Source organism: Poecilia reticulata, linkage group LG11, assembly GCF_000633615.1.
Source record: "Poecilia reticulata strain Guanapo linkage group LG11, Guppy_female_1.0+MT, whole genome shotgun sequence".
In the NCBI taxonomy this organism is placed as follows: domain Eukaryota; kingdom Metazoa; phylum Chordata; class Actinopteri; order Cyprinodontiformes; family Poeciliidae; genus Poecilia; species Poecilia reticulata.
Genome location: NC_024341.1, coordinates 4,266,995 through 4,287,427, shown reverse-complemented (window position 1 = coordinate 4,287,427; position 20,433 = coordinate 4,266,995). Strand labels below are relative to the sequence as shown.

The following is a 20,433-nucleotide window of genomic DNA, read 5'->3' as shown; positions in this document are numbered from 1 at the left end:
CCTTTGAGTCTTTACCAGATTAACAAATCTAGAGTTTAAAAGCTTCTGCTGTTCTTTGTAAAGTGTTTGTGAATAGCAATTTCGAGATATAAATTATCAATTTTGTACCCTTTCTAATACTCCCCATTTATCTTGGATTTGGACAAACTCCAACAGTGAACTGGCATCTAGTCCTTAAGTATTCAGGTTCTTAAAGGATAAAACCCAAATTTAAATGCAACAAAAAAGAAAGAAAAAATCTATTAAGCTGATAGTCTACGCTTTCAGAAAAGTTCTCGTTTTTCTCTTACAGGTAAGACAACATAATTAACTACACAGCCGGTGAAGCATGCTTTGTCTGTGATCACTAGCCTTTAACAAATGAATCTATTAATCTCCACAAACAATGAAGCAAACTTCCAGCAGAATCATTTATCCTTGCTATAATCAAAGGCCAAGCACAAGAGAGCCTAAAACTTTTTAAAGCAAAGTATGCCATGCCCTCAAAGCAGCTTGAAGGGAGGTTTTTCATCTCTAGACTCAAAGCTCTAATGTCAGGTGTGATTCCAGGGCACAGAAGCTACTTTAGGCTCAAAGACTGCTGAACGATTGTGGCAGAGATCTTTTTTAAACTACCCCGTGGCTCACTGAGTCTATCTAAAGGTGAAGAGCAGATGGAACTGATATTTGTTTGCGGTCAGAAGGTCCGTCATCGCCTTTGGGTTTGAGCCAAGAAGCTTTGTAATTCAGACGGGGCTGAACGGCTGTTGTCTGACTCAATCAGGTCTCCGTTTTCGTTATTTCCTCGAATGCCTTTCAGCCCGGACATTTCACATGAGGAACACAAGTTTACCCAACCAGATGGGTAACGACCCCAAATCGGCTCTCTGGCAACATGTGTAGCAATTAAAGACCATCTGTGTGGCAAATGATTTAAGGCAAAGAGCACACAGACACCACGTGGCATAATTGTGCAAATTCAAATCACGAAAGTAAATTTGTTTAGTAGAAATACGGCAATTTTGAAAAACAAAAAAAAAAAACTTTTTTCCATGAAACGTTTTTGTGCTAGGATAAGTTGTTGTTTTTGGCCATATTGGTATTAGCGTATTTTGCAAAACTGCGAAGGGAACACTTGTTTTCGTTTTACGTGTGATTTTAATTGCGCTTCTTATTTAATGGAAACACCGCAACAGAGAAATTGTGTTTTTTTTTTTTTTTTTTTCGACATTAGCGGAAAGTTTTGCGCACATTTGTAATGGAAACACAGTGAATGAGTCGATGAGTCGTACAGGCAAACCAGATCAGAGGACCTTTGGTCAATGTCACGAATGTGTTTATCCCCTTACAAGTTTTCGGACACTTATTTTATGCACAACACTCTGTAACACACATGCTTAGTAGCATGATGCAGACTTGATTCGTTTCTGAATGACTGACTTTCCTTTTGTTAAGAGAAATCTGTCCAGCAAAGCTTTCCATAAGACGTCACCGCATTTGGGCCTTGGAAATGTATATAAAGTTAAGTGACTCTAGTTTGCTATTTTGTTTCCATGTCTTATCACTTATTTTTATTAAACCTTCACTACAAAGATAAAAACCCATTAAGATCAAAACCTCTTCACCCAGGGTGACCTGGCCTAGAAAGACAGCAGTAGACGGCATGATAGACAAGCAGACAGATGAAACAAAAATTGATTATAATTATATAAATCACAATTAATTTGGCAGTAAAGTGCAGTAGTTCAGACAGCAATAATAATCTTAGAAAAACAGTGGGAATTTAAGACGCAAGCACTTTTGACAGAACATCCGTTGTCGTTTTTCTTTTCTTTTTATTTTGCGTAAAGCCTTGAGTGAAAATTGTTCCAACAGTTTTTGTTCGGCTGAGATGTTCCAAGAAAAAGAGCAGAGAAGCTAAAAACCTGCAATTTAAGGTATAAAGTATTCTCAGTTCTCAATCTAAGTCGAGACGCCTTACACAGCTAACATTTCAGTTCAATCTTGTGAAGCCAGTGTCCTCTCATCTCATGAAATGAATTCATCGCCCATCTGTGTGTGCCTATCTTGGCTCCTGATAGGTAACGTAAAGCAGGGCGAACACGAAACGGCCTCGAAATGTGATAAAAGCAGATCCTCTGAAACACTCACCTATAATCTCTGCAAACCCGGTGTTTAAAATGTATGAATGAAATTCAGCTAGAGGTGGAAACTGTGGCAGGCAGAGATTCATCTGCTGGGAAAGTAGATGACAGTCAATTACTTTGGAATGAAAGCCGGCAATTAGGAGTAGCTGGAACAGTCAGAGGAGTGAGCGGCTGTTGCCCAGAGCAAAAGCGTTCGGAGCCGAGCGCAGGCCAACTTGAAGGAAATTATTGGCCAACGCTGAACTTTGAATAAGTTTCTGTTCTTCTGTGTTACTTTTCCACTTAATATCTTTTGATATCGCTGGCCAGGCTGCAGTCTGGTGAAATTAATGTCATTTAGAAGCTTTTCCATTCGTCGTCATGAGTCGTGATAAAGTAATAACCTATGTAGGCACGCAGCTAAGCTACATTATTAATTAACGGGTTTCATAATTCAGGCGCAATTCTGAGGATGCCATGCAACGATGGGAAAGTGTTGTGGCTCACACCGACTGAGGAGGAAAAAGAGAAATGGTAAAAGAAATAGGGAGACATTTCCACCAAGCTGATTCAGCTCACCTGCGACGAGAACAAGTTGCATGTAATCTGAAGGTGATTTTATTAGCCGAGGTCTGACTGTTAATGAAAACACAAGTGTTTCTACGGGAGGCAGGAATAATAAATCTGGATTAATGTCCTGCGGCAGAACAGACGAGGTAGGAAATCTCAGCAAGAGCCTCTTTATAAATCCAATTAGCGTATATTGTTCAAACTCCTGACTCCTGCTTTTGTACATAATGCTTTTACAGTTCCATGAAAATGTTTAAAACCAATAGAACTTCTCCAACATTTATCAAATTTCAAAACACAAACCTCAGTGTGCATTACTGCGATTTCTTGGGATAAAATAAAAAAGTGGTGCATAATAGTAGCTGCTTTTCCATTACAAATGTGTGCAAAGATTTTTTGATATTCAGCAAAAGTCGAAAAGTCACAATGAGTGCCGTTTTGTGGAAATTGTAGTCGGCTATTTTACAGAAGAGCTGTGGATTCAACACGTCTGAATGACAAAACTCAACTTCAGATGAACTGTGTGATGCTGTGAGTCCTGTGGAGAAGAAAGCTGCGCCTTGTTCAAGAACGCCAATGCCTACAACTAAACACGTTGTAGGATACAAACTCGCAGGATGGGAAAAAGTTAACGCAAAAAATCTTTTTACGAATATATATATATATATATATATATATATATATAAGGGGCTTTTCCGAAAAAGAAAAAAAAAGTTTGCAGAGTAAGTCCTGACTTAACTAACTTTCCCATCCACTGGTGTGCTACCAGAGGCACGAAACTCTGAAAAAAATTTAAAAAAATTTCCAGAGTTACCTACGGGTTGTTGGAGGTCGTGATTTTTTCTGATGTGTGTGGTCCATGCTAGTTTGCAAACTACACTCCCTGTTTGTTATAGCCTTGGTGTAGAGTCAAAATCTGACGAAACTACGCAGGAGGTCTGCCCAAAGACAACACAAAGTGGTACCGGAAGAACTTTGCCTCGTCGGAGCAAAAAGGTTGCTTAAGATCCTGATGGGACAGGAAATTAGCTTAAATCCTCCTGAGCTGCTTTGTAAGCTTTCAGGCCAAATCCACATCCTAATGGAAGGCCACTCCGCTGGGAACAATTCCAGCTCCGATTCTCATTTTCTCTCCGCCCGCTTCCTCCTACGAGCAGAAGAAGCTCCCGTGGAGAACGCTCCGATTCTGTTTCAGAATGAGACTTCTTAAGACGATCTGCAAACAGGATGATACTGGCTCTTTCTCTCCCCAACACTGACTCAGTAAAAGAAGAGCCACACTTGCAGCTGAGGGTGAGTTGAGGCCAGTTACATAAGGATGAAATAATATAAAAAATAAAATAAAATAAGAAGGAGAAAGAGAGCACAGCCTTCGGTGAAAAATCAGATTCCAGAGACTTCTAAGACGAGTATAGACTGCATAGTTTGGAAATGTTTCTCAACAAATTACAGCTAATTAGAAGGGTTGCTAATTTCTCTGAACTGGGAATGGAATCAGGAAAAAGTATTAGCAGAGGATAGCAGGTGTCTACCTGGCTGTAAACATCCCTCTGGGGGGATTAACTTGATGTTGTGGGTCTTTGAAGGATATTACATCTCGTCTACATGGCATCTCTTTATATAAGACAGCCTTGCTTTGCTTTTCAAATATGGTGTAAAGCACGTGCAACCACATGAGGCAGTGGCTTCTTCCTCTGTAAGGTTTTTGTTTTCATTTAATTTTTACAATTTCCGAGGGAAAAAAAATACAAAATTCCCCAAGCATTTCTCTTACTTCTAGGAATGAGCAGCAGTGCTTCAAAGGAGAGGTAATGAGAAGAACCAGATGGAGATTTAATAATAATAATAAAAAAATAAGTTTTTTAAGAATCTGAATTTGAAGCTAAATTTACAAAGGTGTACAAGAACCTGTACACCTGTTCTTGTTAGAGCAAGAATTTGTCAAAAACATGTTGGCAACTCAATTCATTTAAGGCCGAGTTATACTATAGTCACACTTTTAGAGGTTTTTTTTTTAATACTTGACGTGTATGTTGGTGGGGTATTTTATAGAAAATGAGCCCTCATAGGCGGATAGTGGTACAGGTGAAGCTGCTCTGCAAGGGCATCTTCTGAATCGTCCATTTTGAGTGAAAGGTGGTGCGCACGATCCGCGCCAAATTATAAAAATTCCGTGGAGCGCGACCAAGTCCTGAGAAAGGCAAACCGGGGTGGAGTATAGCGCAAATGTTAACGCGTTTAGTTGATCAATCTTAAGGCTAGCTATAGGCGTTAAGATGTGCCAATACGACTTGCTTAAGTTCTAACAAAGCATCGGAAATGAGAGGAATGCATGACTTTGAATCTGACAGGGTTCTTGGTTCCACAAAGTCCGGTCAGGCCTGTCACAAGAACAAATTTTGCTGGACAATAAATTGCTCCAGAAGTTACCGTTATATTTTTAAGTACTATAAAGGTAATGGCAAAGTAATAATGCAAGAACACACTCTAAAAGATCAGTAAACTTAAAATTCTAGTGAACACTTAACACTGGAACTGGAAGACATTTTAAATATCCAAAATAAATAAACAAAACATCAAATAAAATGCATTTTCAAGTCTTTGCAAACAAAATTGTCCTTCAAAAAAAAGGGCTAGTTGTGACCAAAGCGCCAAACTGAAGACTTTTATCATCCAGTTTTTGGTAGAAAGAGAGAAAAAACAGATACACAATAAATCATGCCAATGGAAATTACTGAGTTTGTTTTAATTTATCTTGTAATTAATTGATATATTTATTGTTGTGACATCCCTAGTCGAAGTGCTTCAGAAACTGACCAAAAAGTGTCGCCGTTGGCGCGATCTCATAGCTTTTAGTTATGGAGAGAAGACCAGTCAAAAAAAACGATCAAATATTTGAGTTCGATTGGTGGAATTTTTCAATTTGGACCAAATGAACCAATTTTCATAACATTTCCACAAGAAATTCATCACTGCAATGATCTCTATTCATCACACTTGCAAACAGATATTAATGCAGTGTCACTATAGACAAGATTACTTTCAACAAAAAGTATGTCGAGCACACCACCAGAACAGACAAAATACAGACTTTATGGCTGAACAGTAGAACAAATAAGAAAAAAAAAGATACATGTTTGTCATTATAAACACATTCCTAGAAAATTTATTTACTGCAAATTCATGCAGAAACTCTTGGCTCCCAGTAACACCTAAAAAGCTCGTACATCTCACAGAGGAGGCAAGAGATCAATATCTGCAGGCCACTAAGTGTGAGCTGTGATCATGGTAACAGAGGACCGTGTAAAAACCTCCTATGATCCAACCCTTAATGAGTCTCGTCTCTAACGGCCTCCATGTCAAACTGCACAGTCCAAACCTCACATTAATGATAGACCACTATCACCAGTTCCTTATTTCAGCTTGTTCTGTTTTTAGTTGCCAAATTAGATTTTTTCAGGAAGAATTGAATAAAGTTTGAGAATTGACCAAATGCTGTCGAGGCATTTGATCCAGAAATGAAGAGGTAAAAGTAATCAGTTACATTTTCTTAAATCCTCTTTTAGAATCAAGTTTCACATTTTAGGAAAGTCAGTTTGTCTGAACAGCAATGAAGCCCCTGCATGAAGAAGTTGAACTTTCTCAGCATGCAGAGGGTTAAAAAAAACCTCTCCTTCAGGATCCTCTCCATCATAGCAAAACTGAAGCATCCGACAGACTCGCTAGATTAATTTAATTGTGCCATTCCGACATCATAACTTGTCTTTACGCTCCTGCAAATAAGTCATGAGCGAGTCGATGATAACTAAGGAGAGGCCCATAAAGCCCTGACAGATCTGCTCGGTGAGCTACAGGATGACTCATCAGTTTGCTCACACAGTACAGTAGAGGTGTGAAAACTTCTCACTGCAAAGACGCATCACTTTGCAAACGATGCACAACTCCAAACAGCGTGGCTTGTGGTTGTTTTCCACTCGGAGAAAACTGGATTTTGGAAAAACAGATGGGAGATCTACAGTATTAATAGCCCTTGAAAGGTTTTTTGGGGGGGCATTTTCTCACGTTATGACCTCAAACTTTAATCTGTTTTTGATGGAAATTTTCAGTGATCACGCAAGTCGATGTGTGGAGATGAGGGGGCCGTTTGCGGTTTCAGATCATGAAGCTATGGGGCATTTTTGGAAAAGGGGACACAGCCAGCAACTCAGTATTCACTTATGCAGCATATGTGTGAAGGACTTTTCCTGTAACTTACTGAGATTCTGCAGCTTATTGGCTTTGTATCATTTCACATTTTCACCTTTGTTCTGGAACCCCGTGTTTAGTTCATCAAAATATGAGACAATGATCTAAAAGTGGGGAGAGATGATATAAACTATGAAGTAAAACAAAAATGAGTACAGAAATAATACAATTTTAAAATATGGGAGGACAGACAGAGAGCAATGTTACTGGTTTTACAGGTGTAAGACTGAAACAATTAATCGGACTAATCGATTACCGCAATAATCGTCAATTGATGTAATAACCGAATAATCATTAACCTTAGTTTGCTGACTAAGAAAAACTCATTTGGGTAAAAAAAAAAAAAAAAAACATATTTAGACAAGTAATTAAGCCAAAACTGTACAATACATATACACTTTTCGTGTAAATATGTTTAGGCTTCACACAATTCAGATGTACTAAAGGAATGGTACGCTATTGCATTTTAGGCAATACATTATTTATTTTCTTAATTAACAAATTAATTATATTGTTTGTTTACTTACATTTTTTAATCCATTTCTAATATTGCACAAAAAAAGCTTAAGTGCTTAAATGAAAAATTTGTAGAATATGAACATTTTTGTATCTGATTAATCGATTAATCATCAGAATAATTGATTGATTAATCAATTACCAAAATAATTGTTGGTTGCAGCCCTAAACAGGCGGCAAAACCCCCCCCCAAATCAGCGAGACTAGTTTGACAAAGACTATTAGGAGGTGTTGCTGGAAAACATAAGCTGCTGTAATGCACGACAGAAACTGTGAGAGCCTGGGAACCGATAGGCGGCGGAACGACTCAAGCTCTGAGAGTAAAAGTTGAATGACCTTGCATTTAACTATCAAAGAAACACGTGACTTCGCCCACTCAGCTTCTGTCTGACAGAGTCAGCTTCCTGGACTTATCCAGGCGCATGTTCATGTTCCTCACACATGCAGAAACTCTGCTTTATTCACAACTCTGAGGAGAATTCTGTGTTCCTGTTTAGAGGTCTGTGAGGGATGAAAAAAAAAAAACAAAAAAAAACACTTCAACCAATTCTCAACTGGGTGTAGTAACCCGGCTTCAACTTAACAGAATCCCTTTAGCAGTTTTTTAACTATATAGTTCCCATTTAGAGGCACTTTAATCATGTGCAGTCTATTAGGATATTACAGTTTTAATCTTAGACTGCTGTTATTGTTTTTTTTTTTTATGCTGGCGTATGGAGAAACACGTGAAAAGGAACCGAATGGGGGATCTGATGATTAATCGATTACTATATTAGCTGACAACTGATTCAATAATCAAGTAATCACAATTAATCTGCTTAATCACAACTAATTCAATTAATCACAACTAATCCAATTAGTCACAACTAATCCGATTAATCACGATTAATATGTTCCATCCTTTTGGCAGAATTGTTAATATTTACCATTCGCAACCTTTAAGAGTAGTTTTTAAATGGCTCCGCTTAAATGTCAGAGATGTCTCAGTAATTCTCAGAAGAAATTGTCAAACTAATCTCCCTGTTGCTCTTGTTCTGCAGCGGCCTAATGTCTTTCTGAGATCCGCTGATTCCTGAAACTGATTGTATCCTGGTGAAACTGCAGGCGTAGCTAAAAATAGGTCCATCTGACACACTCAGGTCATGTTGTCCTGCTGTTATTCAGTGAACTAAAAAATGATCTTACGTCAATGCGAGTGGCGGGTAAGTACGCTGAGTTCTGGTAATGGGCCTCGGTGTCTAGATCTGACAGCGGTAGATGGGGAAATTACAGATAGATTTGGGGATGTTTCCTCTCTTCATGGGGAAACGGCCTTCAAAACAGTGATGCATCGATCCACTTTTTTCACTTCTTGTTCCGATATCTGAGGATTTTTATTGGTCAATGCTGATCCACAGACTTGAACATCCATCCATCCATTTTCTTTACACCCTTGTCTCTCAGTGGGGTCGGGAGAGGTGCTGGTGCCTATCTCCAGGTAACGTTCTGGGTGAGAGGCGGGGTCACCCTGGACAGGTCGCCAGTCTGTCACAGGGCAACACAGGACACACAACCATACACACACACTCACACCTAGGGACAATTTGGAAAGGCCAATTAACCTGACAATCATGTTTTTGGATTGTGGGAGGAAACCGGAGTACCCAGAGAAAACCCACGCATGCACAGGGAGAACATGCAAACTCCATGCAGAAAGACCGGGGCCGGGAATCGAACCCAGAACCTTCTTGCGGCAAGGCAACAGCTCTACCAACTGTGCCACTGTGCAGCCCGGCAGACTTGAACAGTGATTTCTTTTTTCCTTTGTAATTTCTTCAAATCAGTGTTAAAATACAAAAAGCTGAAACATGAACTGAAGTAGAATCTGCTCCCAGATATGCTCCTTAAAGCAAACAACTGGACTCGACTGAATGCTGATGTATTGAACAAAAAACGGACACACACTTTCCAAGTCATCAAATGGCCAACAAGGCTTCAGGAAAAGGTCACACAGCTGGTACGCTGCTGCTTTTCTCCGCCCGCCGTTCTTTGCACATGTTGCTCCAGGTAAACTGACGGAGCGTCATGTAACCATCGGTGACATTTAAATGCGAGGCTGTCCACCTGACTCAGACGTTCTGCCTCGCTCCGGCCAATTAAGCGCGCTACTGTCCCCCCGGTGGCCCTGAAGATCTGCAGCGTTTAAGAATGTCAAAGACTGCCCTTTCGCCGAGGCGTACGCCAGGAACGTGGCATTTGAAACTGTGTTGGGAAAGGTATTCTGCTTTTGAGTCAATTTATGTTTTAGTAAAAAAAAAAACAAATGATGTTAAAGAGGGATTTAGTTGTGCTTTGGGGAGCAAATGGTTGCCTAAAGGAAACAGCGACTGCAGCATATTCACCTTGTCCCTACAGGAAGTTGTGGACGCAGCTATTAATGAATTCATTAATTCACATGTTTGAAAATTTTGTGCAGATTTCCAATTTTCACTTGACATCGTAACTTTCCTGCAACTCTGACCAATCGCTTCAACGTTTTTCTGCATTTCCTTCCAGTCTGACCAATGGCAGCAACTCGGATAAACTTTGATCGATCTCCATTTATTCCATTCCATTTATCAAAAGTTTTTAGTCAATTTAGAGAAATTCAGAGCAAAGAAGAAGGAAATTAAACTATAAGCTTGAAACAGCATCAATAAAGCAGTCCAACGATTAGGCCTGTCACAATAACAAATTTTGCTGAACGATAAACTGTTCCAGAAGTTATTGCAATAAAAGATAATATTGTTGTTTTGACAGCATTTTAAAAGTAATATAACGGTAATGGCAAAAATAATAATGAAAGAGCATATTCTAAAGATCAGGAAACTTTAAATTCTAATGAACATTTAATACTGGACCAAAATAAACAAACAACACAACAAATAAAATGCATTTTGACGTCTTGGTAAACAAAACTGTCCTTCAATACAAAAAAAAAGAGATAGTTGAGACCAAAGCACCAAACTGAAGACTTTTATCATGCAGGTTTTGGTAGAAAGAGAGAAAAAAAAAGAGATAAAATGGTAAAATCATGCCAATGGAAATTACTGAGTTTGTTTTAATTTATCATGCTGATTTACTGATTATTATAACAGGTCTTCCGATGATGAATTCTTAACCATCACTACCAACACTTTTCACTGTTCGTTTAGCCATTTATATTTTTTGGCTACTACTGTAGCTTTCAAAGTCATTTTCTAAAGACACGACAACTCGAACTTTATAAAGTGAACGTTCTAGAAGGAAAACGGTGAAGTAGCTGAGAGGATTCCAGCTGAGCCGTCACATCAGAAACCCACAATTCATGAAAAGGTAAAATCAATAAAAATGGCCCTGAATGTCTTTACAACATGCCTCGTCACATGTTCCTTTTAGTCAAACCACAGAGGGGCCTTTGTTTTTCTGTACAATAATTACTGACTGAGAGGTTCTTGGCTCATCTCAAGGGTCTGCTGAGCAGATTATTAGCACAACTCAGTCTCAATTAAAGAGCATTATCCAGGCAAGAGGTGCCGAGTTCTCCGTCGTTCCTAATCACTTCACCTGCCCCATGAGGCAGGTGAAGTGTTACATCCGTGGATGTAACATGCAGAACGCCGGCAGATATGGAATGGAAGGACAGGAACAGTGCCAGTGGAGGCCCAGAGGGAAATCAAAGGAATGTGAAGAGCTTCAGGAGGACTGAGTGGTAACCACCATGTTTAAAACCATAAAGGTTTGTGGCTGACCTCTGACCTCCAGCTGTTGGCCTTCACCTGTCAATACTGATTAAAGCTATACCGTTCCAGCTGTGAGCAGGGATTAGTTATTCATTAGAGGACGAGCGGTTATTGCACCGGTTATCACGGAAAAGACGTTATTATGATGAGAACTGACTTCTTAAGACAATTATAAAGCCAGACTATGTTTGCCAACCGTAGTTTATCTAATACTTTAATCATGGTTAATTGATTGCTGAAGTAATCATCAACTCGTAACTGAGTAATCGTTAACTAGAGTTAATGGTTATTCCAGTTATTGTTAATTGGAGTAATGGAGAAAAAAAAGGATTATTTTGCTGACTCAGCAACACACTCAGAGCAGCAATTAAGCCAAAACTGTACAAAAGATTCTGGACTTAAAATGAAAAACATTGTTCTTCACTTCAAGAGGCAGTTTTAGCCTCACCTGTTTAGCATGTATGAGTTTTAAGTAATATAATAATTTAGTTTAATTATTTAAAATGGGAATTGAATTATTTGTTAATTTATTTACTTGTGCATTTATAATATTGTATAAAATAAGTGCCAACCAAGCAGGATCGAGAATATAAAGGACGGATTATGAGCTTGTTTCACCACCAGATTTAGAAAGTGAAGTTGTTCATTTAAATAAGGGGGGAAAAGGCTGTTTAGCTTTAAGGGAAGCTGAACAGGCTGTAGGTGGATGTACTTCCAACCACCTGCGAGGTGACGATGTTAAAACATATTCAGAAAGCGGCTGAGCCACTGTGTTATGTGCTGTATGTGCATTCACAGTAAAAACCTCCAGAACGTGTTTCTGCACTCTTTACTGTACCCAGGCCCCAGGCGGCGGCGGTCCTCACCTCTTTGTCCATGCTGTCCAGGTCCTCCTTGCAGAGCGTGTACAGCGGCATCGTTTCTGACATGCTCGGCTGCCGCTCCCGGCGGGAAGGTCCCGGCTGCTCGTCGTCCTGGCTGGACCCGGCCGCCTCGTTCTGCTGACCCTGTGCGGCTCCCCTGAGGCGCAGGAGCAGAGGAGAATGAGAAAACCAGTCTGAATGGTGGAACCGGTTGGAAAATGGGGGCTTTCACACATTCACATGTCAGGTACTTCATACTTTTCCAGGAGTCTTAGGGAAAAGCTCAGATGCACCCTTTCAATATTGATATCTGTATCAGTCCTGATACTGTAAAACATCTAGATCGATGACAATGTGGCCAATCTATTCAGTCCAAGTCTGTTTTGTGCTCCGATGCTTTATTATTTTACATTTAGAATTCCTTATTACACTTTTTGACCCATTTGAAAGGTTTGCTGCTGTTTGTTTTTATGTTTGACCAAAATGCTCAACCTATCAATTTTATCATTTTTAATTTCTTTATTTTATATTGACATGTTTGACCAGCTTGTGGAGCTATTTGTGTATTTATATGTGCCGTACTGGTGCAGCTTTATTAAATACAATTATAATTCACTACATTTATGTCTGTGTTTAAAAAAATGAATTGTTTTAAGTCAATTCAGCTGTTTTTCCTGTATCGTATTGTATTGGCCAATACTAAACCTCCGATACTGGTATCGGTATCAGAAGTGAAAAAAGTGGATAGGTGCATGCATTCCTGAAAAAATTTTTTATTTTAAATTCGACTTCCTGCTTTTTAGCTCATTTAAAGACATATTAAAATTAAATATTCTACATTTTAGTGAATCTATTTGTAAAAAAAGAAAAGAAAGGCAGAACATCAGAAGCTTCACTTTCCGTCACTTTGTACTTTTATATTTTTTCCTTTCTTCGTGTCACTCAGATCTTTGTGGGCCTCGCCAGGGAGCAAGACTCATTTGCAAAAACGCAAAACACAATCAGCTTTTAACCGTCCACAGTGACAAAAGCAGGGAGGTGAAAGCAGGCGAGCGACGATGGGAATCGCGCAGGACTCGGAAAAGCCTAATGGATGTATATGCAAATGCGAAAGGGACGGCTTCTTCAATTCCTCCGGGCGCTGCTTAATTGAACGGATCTTCTTTGATGATTCTCTTCATTTTAAAGCAACTCGCTGAAAACTTAATTGTGCCTCTAATCCATGAATAAAATAGGGCAATTTTCCACTTCAGATGATTAATCACATAGCATCGTCAGAGATCTGCTCAATTTGAGGATGTTTTAAGGACAGAAGGCGGCTGTCTGGGGTGGATCGGGAACGGAGAAACGATAAAAGATGGGACGGAAAGCGACGCTCTTATTTTATTTAAGTGAAACTTGGAAGTCATTCAAAAATAAAAAAGCATTTTCTCCATCATCACTCTTTATTGGCGTTTTGCAAATAGAAATCATTTTGGTGCAGTACAGAACTGAATTGGGTGACAAAAGGATTATTACTACATTTTATGATTATCAATGTTCATAGTGTTATAACAGGTTGAGTTTAGTACCTGAGACCAGACTGATCCATGTGGTCGGAGAGGGGTCCCGATGCCTGGAGGTAGGCTGCTGGACGCCCCGCCTGAGGGCCCCTGCGGATTAGCTTCCCTGTGACCGAGTCGTAGGTCCGGGCCTCTGAAAACGCCCCTCTGGGTCTGGGGTGGACAGGAACTGGCTGGAAGACGGCTTTCTGCAGGCAGCCCTGATTGTCGAGAAAAGCGGCCGGGCTGTTGCTCCTTCAAGAGACGGAACTGGGAGTTTAACTCCGTACTTGGGCTCGTACATGTTTAGCTGCTAACAGATTAGCCTGGGAGATCGTGGTTCTGGTACCGTGGCGTCCTGGAGTAATCCTCCTTCAGGGGGTACAACTGCTCCTCCACCCGCTCCCAGCGCTCCAGGCAGCTCCACAGCCAGTCGGGGTTGACCACATGGAGGTGCTTGCAGCCCTGCGCCTGCCGTACCTTCTCCGTTCCTGCGAGAACCGCAGTTGTAAGGGGTTTGGTGAAACATTAGTTCACTAGACAGAACAAATCTTGGGTGTATGAGAAATGGAAATTTTTTGAGGGAAACTTGGAATGCAAATAATTTGTTTTCACATAAAGGCTACAAACACTAGAATCGATGGAAGAATCCATTCTACTTTTGACATGTCTGTCTGCAGTGGTGGACAATGCTAACTAAAAAGTTAGTTGTGTCAACTACTCAACTACAACTACAAAAAAACATTAGTTACGTTAACACTAAAGCTCTACACAAACATGGTATTTTCCCAAAGCTAATGGTAAAGTGCTAAACATGGTATTTAGCTAATGCTGAAGTGGTACAAAACATTGTATTTAGCTACAACATGACACAAACATGTCATGTTTTTAGCTTAAGCTAATGCTAAACCACTGCACATAGTTTTTTGTTAAAGCTAATGCTAAAGCGCTACACCAAAATGGTATTTAGATAATGTCACAGCACTACACTGACTTGGAATTTAGTGAAAGCGCCAATTATGCTATATATGTCCTTGAAAGACCACAAGCAGCAATTTAATGTTGACATAATTTATATGTTCTATGATGCTGTCCATTCTTTATTTTGTTTCTGTATGTTTCTTATTTGAAGTAAAGTTATTGGGGGAAACAAAAGAGAAAGTTACAGAACTGCTGTGTAAACAGTCATCACCCACTTCAAAATAAAAACATGGGTATAAATGTCTACTTAAAGAACAGTTGATAAACCAAAACTTCAACACAGACAACAAATTTAATTCAAGAGAGAGTTTACAAAACAGCCAAGTAAATTAACAGTTTAGAACAGTGTTTCTCAACCTTTTTCAGCCCAGCGCCCCCCTAGCGTTCATTCAGGTCTCTCACCGCCCCCAACAAAGAATTTGTAGGCTACTTTGCGCTGACTATTATTTTATTATTAATGTTACTATCACTATTGTAGATGTATTAATTTTTATGCTTGTTTCTGTATTTATTAGAGGTGTGCCGATCTATCGGTCACCGATCATAATCGGCCGATTTTCGTGAGAAAGTGCATGATCGATGATCATTGGCTCTCTTTGCCGATACCGATCACATACATCTCATTTCGCAGCCGATACCGATCACATACATCTCATTTCGCAGTCTGCCTGTGCAGCTGGTCTCCTCTTTCCTTCACTCTGCGCAAACGCGCAGCAACAAATCCTAAGCGATGTGGAACTATAACGCACTGAGCGAATGGGGAAGTTTGCGTGTTGCGGCGGAAAATTGAAGCRCGTGGGGTGAAGCASGTCAAAATGCATCAACACGAYGAATCTAATATRRCATAAAAACAATGCCATACTTGACGGAGTTTGGCTACATCSAGGCTCACTGCAGTAAAAAAGACATATGGAGGATCAGATAGCAGGTAAAGCAGCGCACAGCTACAAACACTCACCCGGATTAGCATGACGGTCAGAAAGCTCAACAAATAACCCGCAAAATTATGTAAGTCTTCGAGCTGCGATGTAAGACGCTGGTTCTGCTCTCGCTGTTGAACCGCTGCTACGCGCTACAGGTAGTAATATTTCACAGACGGAGCGCCGCTTCTGCTCCACCTGGTAGTGACTCTCACACCGAACCTGTTTAAAGCTGCAGCATCTAACTTAAAAAAAAATACATTTTACATACGTATTAAAACTTTCGCTGTCCTAACATGAGACAGATAATTTCTAAAAAATAATCGATCTCCTCCCTGCTTTGCATAATTACTCGGCTCAGTCAGAAACAGCCAACTAGCAGTAATCAGCTAGCCGCCATGCTATCAGGGAGTTTTCATTCAGTAACTCTGGATTGTTTATTGTAATGGATCCCGTATTTGCCTTTGAATGTTTTTATGCCATAATTCACATCTAGTTCGTCGCTACGTTTTATGTCCCGCTTCTCCTGTTTCAGAGTTTTGTGCAATGTGCGCGTCGTTTTTTTTAACCCCCTATTGTGCGCAGCGTTCGGGAAATGTATCGATGGGGAAAAGACAGACTAACATAAACCTTTTAAAACAACGAAAAAAATTTCGGTATTCTGATTATTGAAATTTAAAAGTGCTGTGGTACCGATGTTCTATCACACCCGTTTCATACCGGACCACTTGCAGCACCGGTGTTAACGCTATAAAATGAACGCTCTCTATCGTGGTATCACCCGTGGAGGGATTTCTTTATTTAAATGGGTTCATTTTTCAGTCTAAACTGGTATTGTTGTGCATTTAAGGTGTAAAGTTTACCTTCGACCAAACGCCCCCCAGAGGAATCCCAGCGCCCCCCTTTTGTAAAAATTTCAGACAGCGCCCCTGCCATCCTCTGAACGCCCCCCGGGGGGCGGTACCGCCCATGTTGAGAACCGCTAGTTTAGAATAAAAAAAATAGGGGAAGCTAAGTGCATTATTATTTTCAAAGTTAGCAAAAGCACTAAGCAAAAAATTTGCTCCGCCATTAGCGCATTAGTGGAAGTTTGCCCAACAACGTCTGTATATATTGAAGACTTTCTGTCAAATTCTTAGTAATGTTGTTTAGTGACCGAGTTTAGAAAAACAATGTACCTGCTTCACCTGGAATCTGAATTATCTTTAACATGGAGGTGCACCTTAACTAGCATAACCTGCTCATTATGGGGTTGTCAGTCATCCATGTTTATGGTTCTGGATCCAAAGTGTTTCCACATAAATGAACAGCCATTACGTCTTTAGCTTGGTAAATGCTGCTGCAGTAGTGGATGCTGGTCATTGTCTGACTTTCTCAGGTATGAAATCATGAGTTAAACAACTTTTACTCCATTAACTACAATATTAACTAGATTTGGCCATTGTTGTTGGGTAAGCAACTAAAAAACATAAATTTGGGGCAAAATAAATGCACGTTACTCCTTGCAGAATCAGTGAGCTTCATGGAAATATAAAAGAAACGTGAATCTAACTGGACGACACACAACTGTGCTGATTTGTTATCATCCAGGTCTACGTACCTGCCCTTGCTGCAACTAGATGTGTCGTCTGGTTGGGGTCCTGAGAGTTGAGGATCAGACTCTTGCCGATTTTGGCCCCCAGGGCTTTGGCGTGGTAGAACTCCCTTGTCCTCTCCATGGGGTAGTTAGTGGGGTAAAGTCCGCTGAACACAACCGTCGTGCCCTCCAGAGTCTTGCTCTTCAACTCTGGAACGATCCTGCGGATGTCTGGCATCTCCGACGCCTCCTTCCTCAGGTGGGTCTCGTAACGGGCGAAGTACTCTGCGTGGATCCGTTCCAGCACCTCCTCCAGGTAGATGAGGTGATCGTCCTGGTCGTTGTCGGTCTCTTCCTCTTCCTCCTCGTCTTCCATGCTCTGATCCAGCAGCTCCTCTCCCACCGTGACTCCGGACTGCTCGCTGTTCTGGGACTCGGTTTCCGGCTCTCTCCTCTCCAAGCAGCCGTTCCCCAGCTCGGGGTCGGGCAGGACAACGCCCGGGTGTTCTGCAGAGTCCGAGCTGTTCTCGACTTCGCAAGAACCCTTGCTGTCCCCGTCCTTCGTTACGTCCTCATCAGATGGCTCGTGTCCGTCTCCTTCCTGTTCAGACTCCTTTGTTGCACGAGTCCTGCTTTGACTCCCGCCGTCTGGCGAGGCGGGCTTTCCTGTACCCGATTCACTGTCGCTGTCACTAGAAAGGTCAAAATCCAAGTTATTGGAGTCATGGCTCGGTGCTGAGGAGTTGGCACCTCCCTGAGCCTCTTCTGTCCTGTTACCACCATCCTCTTTAACATCTTTTTTATCCTCCACCTGAGTGCCCTTTTGACCTCGACTTCGTCCTGCCTCCTCCTGGTCCTCCTCCACACACCCCTGTGTCCTTTCACCTGCAGCTCCTCCCTGAGAAGACTGAGGTAATGAAAGCTCTTCCTTTGCTGAAATGCCTGGCTCCTTTGACCGTTTCCTGAGGCCATTATTTTGCTCATCAGCACCAATCGCCTCCGCTTGTTCTGTGCTCTCTGTCGGCCGACTTGAAGGGCCTCCAGCTGGAAGACATGAAAATCCGGTCACAAAAACAAACAAGATGTAAGGGTGAAGTAAGATCTGCCGATGAACTTGGAAGTACCTCTCTGTCTGACGGAAAGAAAACCAAACAGTTTTTGACACTTTTTAGAAAATGCTCAGAAATGTGGCCTTTATAGAGGAAGTTCAATAGAAAGTCATTGTTGAAAATAACATCGAAAATCCCTTTTATAGTTTGAGGAATGCTGCGAGGTACGTCGCCACATACAGCAGAGCTGGTCCCAGCTCATAGGAAGATATGTGAAGCTAAAACCTGGGGGGAAAAAATCTGTTAGAGGCTGCAAAAGACTTGAGGCAGTTCTCCTCTCAGCAGGATAACCACCCTAAACACACATCCAGAGCTGCAGTAAATTTTTGATCAAAGCATGTTCCGTGTTTGAATGGTCCAATCAACCCCAGCACATAAATCCGACTGCCAAAATGTTAAAATTGCCGTTCTCAGGTGCAGCGCTTCCCCCAGAAAGCTTGCGAAGCGCGGTGGTAGGGTTGCTGAGGCAGTCCACCACCGACGTGACATATACGTTAGTTCTTTGGAGGGACGATGTAAAAGCTGGTACAGGTGAACCTGTTCTGCAAGGTCACTTTCTAAATAGACGATTTTTAATAAGAGGTGGCGCGCACGATCCTGTGTTTGCCATCACTGTTAATGGTGTGCAAAAAAACATATTAATAAGATATTAAAAAACAAAGTTTAGTCTGGCAGGGGTTGCAAGTAAAGCCTAATGGCCTGCCAGGCTTATGTTACGCTGCAGATGCTCTCAATCCAACCTGAGAAAAGAAATCAGGAAAGACATTCAGTCTCTAGATGTAGAAAGCTGGTAGGAAAATACCTAGAAGGACTTGCAGCTTTACCTGTAGCTAACGGCGGTTCAGCAACGTGTCATCTCAGGGAAGCTCAATTAAATTTTTCTGATTTTGATTTGGAAAAACCGTTTATCATTTTCCTCAGACTATACAAGAATACACTGCTTTGTGTTCATCCATCATAAAAATCCTACTAAACCACATTATGATTACAACAAGACTAAACATGAAGGTACAGAATTATGAATCCATCGGCAACTGAATGTTTTGCGATAACGGAACCCAATTCTCTGACTCCAGACCTATTAGAAAACTTGACTCCATGTAGATAAATCAACAACTTTCCTCTTTCTAGTTGCCCAAAGTTGCCTGAAATTCCCCTCTAATACGCTCTGCAAAGAGAAATGCTTAGATTTCAGCACAGCGAGTGCAGCTCTGTCTTCGCCCCGTGTTGGCAAACACTTCTTGGAGGAGAACACTCCTGCGAGGCAAATCCGATTCCTCTCAGAACGCTGAGTCACTCGGCAGCTAGCGACTCTGTTTGAGCGTGAAATATGTGAGAAGATAACCTGTCAACAAGGCAGACTAGGGAGGAAAAAAAAAAAACGAATACATAAATAAAAGTTGCCTTGTTCAAAGTAAGTATACTGTATCTTTTGAAACCACTGAGCTGAATGGACAAGATATGGAGGCGTAATAATCAGAGGAGACAGGCCACGCTACAGCAGTTTGGGGTTTGTACCGGTTCTACGAACACGAAAGCAGTAAATTAAACCATGGACAACTGCTTGCATGAACGGGGGGCAGAGTTTCTGTCCAATAAAATCGCTGCAATTACTTTTTATAGTCAACTTGAGAAATGTAATAAATTCACCAAATCTAACCAGGCATGGTCTAACAATATCATTTCAAGGTGTGGTTTTTAAGTGTTTCAGAAAAAAAAAAACATTCTTGTACCTTTCTTGGCCATCTGAGCTTCCCTTGATCCTGGTGGAGCGTTGATGTCTCCGATGCCCTGGAAGTAGATGTACTTCTTCACAGTGATGAGGTTCGGTGCAAACTTCCAGACGTCTTCCCGGTCGTCGATGATGCAGACCATGGAGTCGCCGCAGGGGAACAGGTTCCTGTAGAAGGGGGGAAAAAATTATATATATATATAAATATGCATGCTTTATGAAATACAAAGTAAACATCTGCTGCTGTTAAAATCAGATATTTATATACGCTTGTTTTCATGTCTGACATTAAATCGGACTGAAGTGTTCCCGTTTCAGCTCAGTCTGAATTTTTACTATTATTTCCGTTTGCTAAGCGACAGATTAATTATATTTTTTTAAATAACTTTTACTCCATTCAACCTACATTAAATATTTCTTAGAAACTAATAAACAACACTTCAGTTAATGACACACCTGTGGATGTATTTTAAGACCTCACTCAGGAAACAAAAGTGTACAGTTTTACAGACGTGTAGTCTAGAGGTGCACCGAT

At 40.9% G+C, this 20,433-nt stretch overlaps 1 protein-coding gene across 2 annotated transcripts in view; it reads right to left on the bottom strand.

Annotated features, from left to right (window-relative positions):
- Positions 1-20,433, bottom strand: part of ctdp1 (CTD (carboxy-terminal domain, RNA polymerase II, polypeptide A) phosphatase, subunit 1) — a 70,502-nt gene that overhangs the window by 42,092 nt on the left and 7,977 nt on the right. For both annotated transcript variants that reach the window (XM_008421379.2, XM_008421378.2), the window contains exons 7-11: positions 19,900-20,066; positions 17,082-18,101; positions 13,930-14,071; positions 13,611-13,835; positions 12,043-12,196 (exon numbers count right to left, since the gene is read on the bottom strand). In XM_008421379.2, the coding sequence (XP_008419601.1) occupies positions 12,043-12,196; positions 13,611-13,835; positions 13,930-14,071; positions 17,082-18,101; positions 19,900-20,066 (1,708 nt within the window). The remainder of the gene's footprint in view (positions 1-12,042; positions 12,197-13,610; positions 13,836-13,929; positions 14,072-17,081; positions 18,102-19,899; positions 20,067-20,433) is intronic.